The sequence below is a fragment of the Aureococcus anophagefferens genome, assembly GCF_000186865.1.
Source record: "Aureococcus anophagefferens unplaced genomic scaffold AURANscaffold_497, whole genome shotgun sequence".
Lineage (NCBI taxonomy): Eukaryota > Pelagophyceae > Pelagomonadales > Pelagomonadaceae > Aureococcus > Aureococcus anophagefferens.
The window spans coordinates 1-1,743 of NW_008705954.1; the positions used below are offsets into that span (position 1 = coordinate 1).

Below are 1,743 nucleotides of genomic sequence, written 5' to 3' on the forward strand. Positions count from 1 at the left end.
CGGCCCGGGCCGACGTCACGTGCTCGGACTCGGCGAGCTCGAGGGCGCCGTCCCGGACGTCGCCGAAGAAGTCGTCGTCGGGGAAGCGCCGCGACGCGCGCCGCAGCGTCCTAACCGAAGAGCCCGAGCCCCTTTCGACGACGCGCCAGTCGAGGCGGAGCTGCAAAATCTCCCGGGACGACCACGTCGCCTCGACGCGCGCGAGCCGCACGCCGATCGCGCCCGCGCAGAGGCGCGTGGGCGCGAGCGTCCCGCGCGTCAGCGGCAGCATCTTGTTGATCTCCTCGGCGAGTTTGCTCGCGACGTGGCGCGGCACGCCCGCCTCGATGAACGCGCCGCTCCGGGTTTTCGTGAGGTGCCCGACGCAGGTGACGCCGTGCTCCGCCTCGAGCGTACCGGCGATGGCCTCCCAGGCCTCCTCCTTGAGCTGCGGGCACGCCACCCGCAGCCACTGCGCGACGGTGCAGTAAAACCACACGGCTTGTTTCGTGTCGAGGGGCTCGGGGAAGAAGGGGCCCTGCTCGAGGCCCTCGTCCAGGGCGAGGGTCGTCGGCTTCTTCTTCTGCTTCTTCTTGTGGAAGAAGCGCATCGCGGAACCGGGCCGCTCCTCAAGCGAGAATGCTCGTCTTTAACATGCGCCAATGCACCACTGCTCGGTACTGGCGTTTCGTAGGCGTGCCAAAGAACTTGTTGCCACAACTGGTGTGCATCTTTCGTTGTGGCTCAATGCCCCGCAGCCCCGCGGCCACCCCCGGTGAACTCCAATGGCAGTTTGAGGAGGTGGTAAGGGCTATGATTGGTACTGTGGCAGGGAATCGAACCCATCCGCAGCGTAGGGACTATTCATTCTTCAACTTCGTCAGCATCTCGTCCGCGGCGAGCACGCCAGGAGGGGCCGTAGGCCGCGACCTCCCATTGTGGCGTGAGAGAGTGGCGCGAGAGCTGAGGAAGGGAAAGAGAAGCTTTCAGCAGTAGCTGGCGGCAAAGCTGTGAGCAAGGCTGGAAGCGATGTTTGAGTACCATAAAGCTGCTATGGCTGCGAGTCCCTTCTTGGTGCGAAATAGGCAGAGTGGCGGGGCAGCGTAGCGAAACCGTCCTGTGCCGTTTGCGTTCCGAAGCTAGCACGCCGCTCGCGTGCGCGCGAAGAGGCCGTCCGTGCACGTTGCGAAGCGGCGAGAAAAAGAACCGTGTTGGCTGGTGCGGGCCTGCGATGCGCGGAGACGGGGTGTGGACCCTCGAAGTTCGCAGGTCCCGGGGTTGGGAAGGCGTGGGCCTCCGTTCGCAGGTCCTGGGGTTGGGAAGGCGTGGGCCTCCGTCTAGCTGCTCGGAGGCCGGAGCCGGGAGGGCGTGGGCCGAAGCAGGAGCCAGGGCGTGGGCTCTCGAAGCTGTGCTTTGAGGGCCGGAGCCAGGAGGGCGTGGGCTTCCGAGGTTCCAGGTTGCTCGGAGGCTGGAGCCGGGAGGGTGTGGGCCGAAGCCGGAGCCGGAGGGGCGTGGGCTCCCGAAGCTGAGCTTCGAGGGCCGGAGCCAGGAGGGCGTGGGCCCCCGAGGCACGTGGGTGTCCGGGGGCTTGAGCCGGAGTTCCGCTGTCGCCTTTGCACCAGGGGCGCGGGCTCCGTGTCCGCCCGTGCGCCCTGGGCGCGCGGGCTTCGTTTTCGAGTTCCGTGTCCACCCTCGTGCCCTGGGCGCGCGGGCTCTGAGCTGAGTTCCGTGTCCACCCTCGTGCCATGGGCGCGCGGGCTTCGT

The 1,743-nt window shown here is 67.4% G+C and overlaps 1 protein-coding gene across 1 annotated transcript; it reads right to left on the reverse strand.

The window, feature by feature from the left end:
• Positions 1-19: 19 nt before the first annotated feature.
• On the reverse strand, positions 20-589 carry AURANDRAFT_68864 (hypothetical protein; the record flags this gene model as incomplete). Its single annotated transcript, XM_009044597.1, has 1 exon — positions 20-589. A coding segment is annotated over one exon (570 nt), but the record flags the coding sequence as incomplete, so codon positions are not given.
• Between the last annotated feature and the right edge of the window lie 1,154 nt (positions 590-1,743).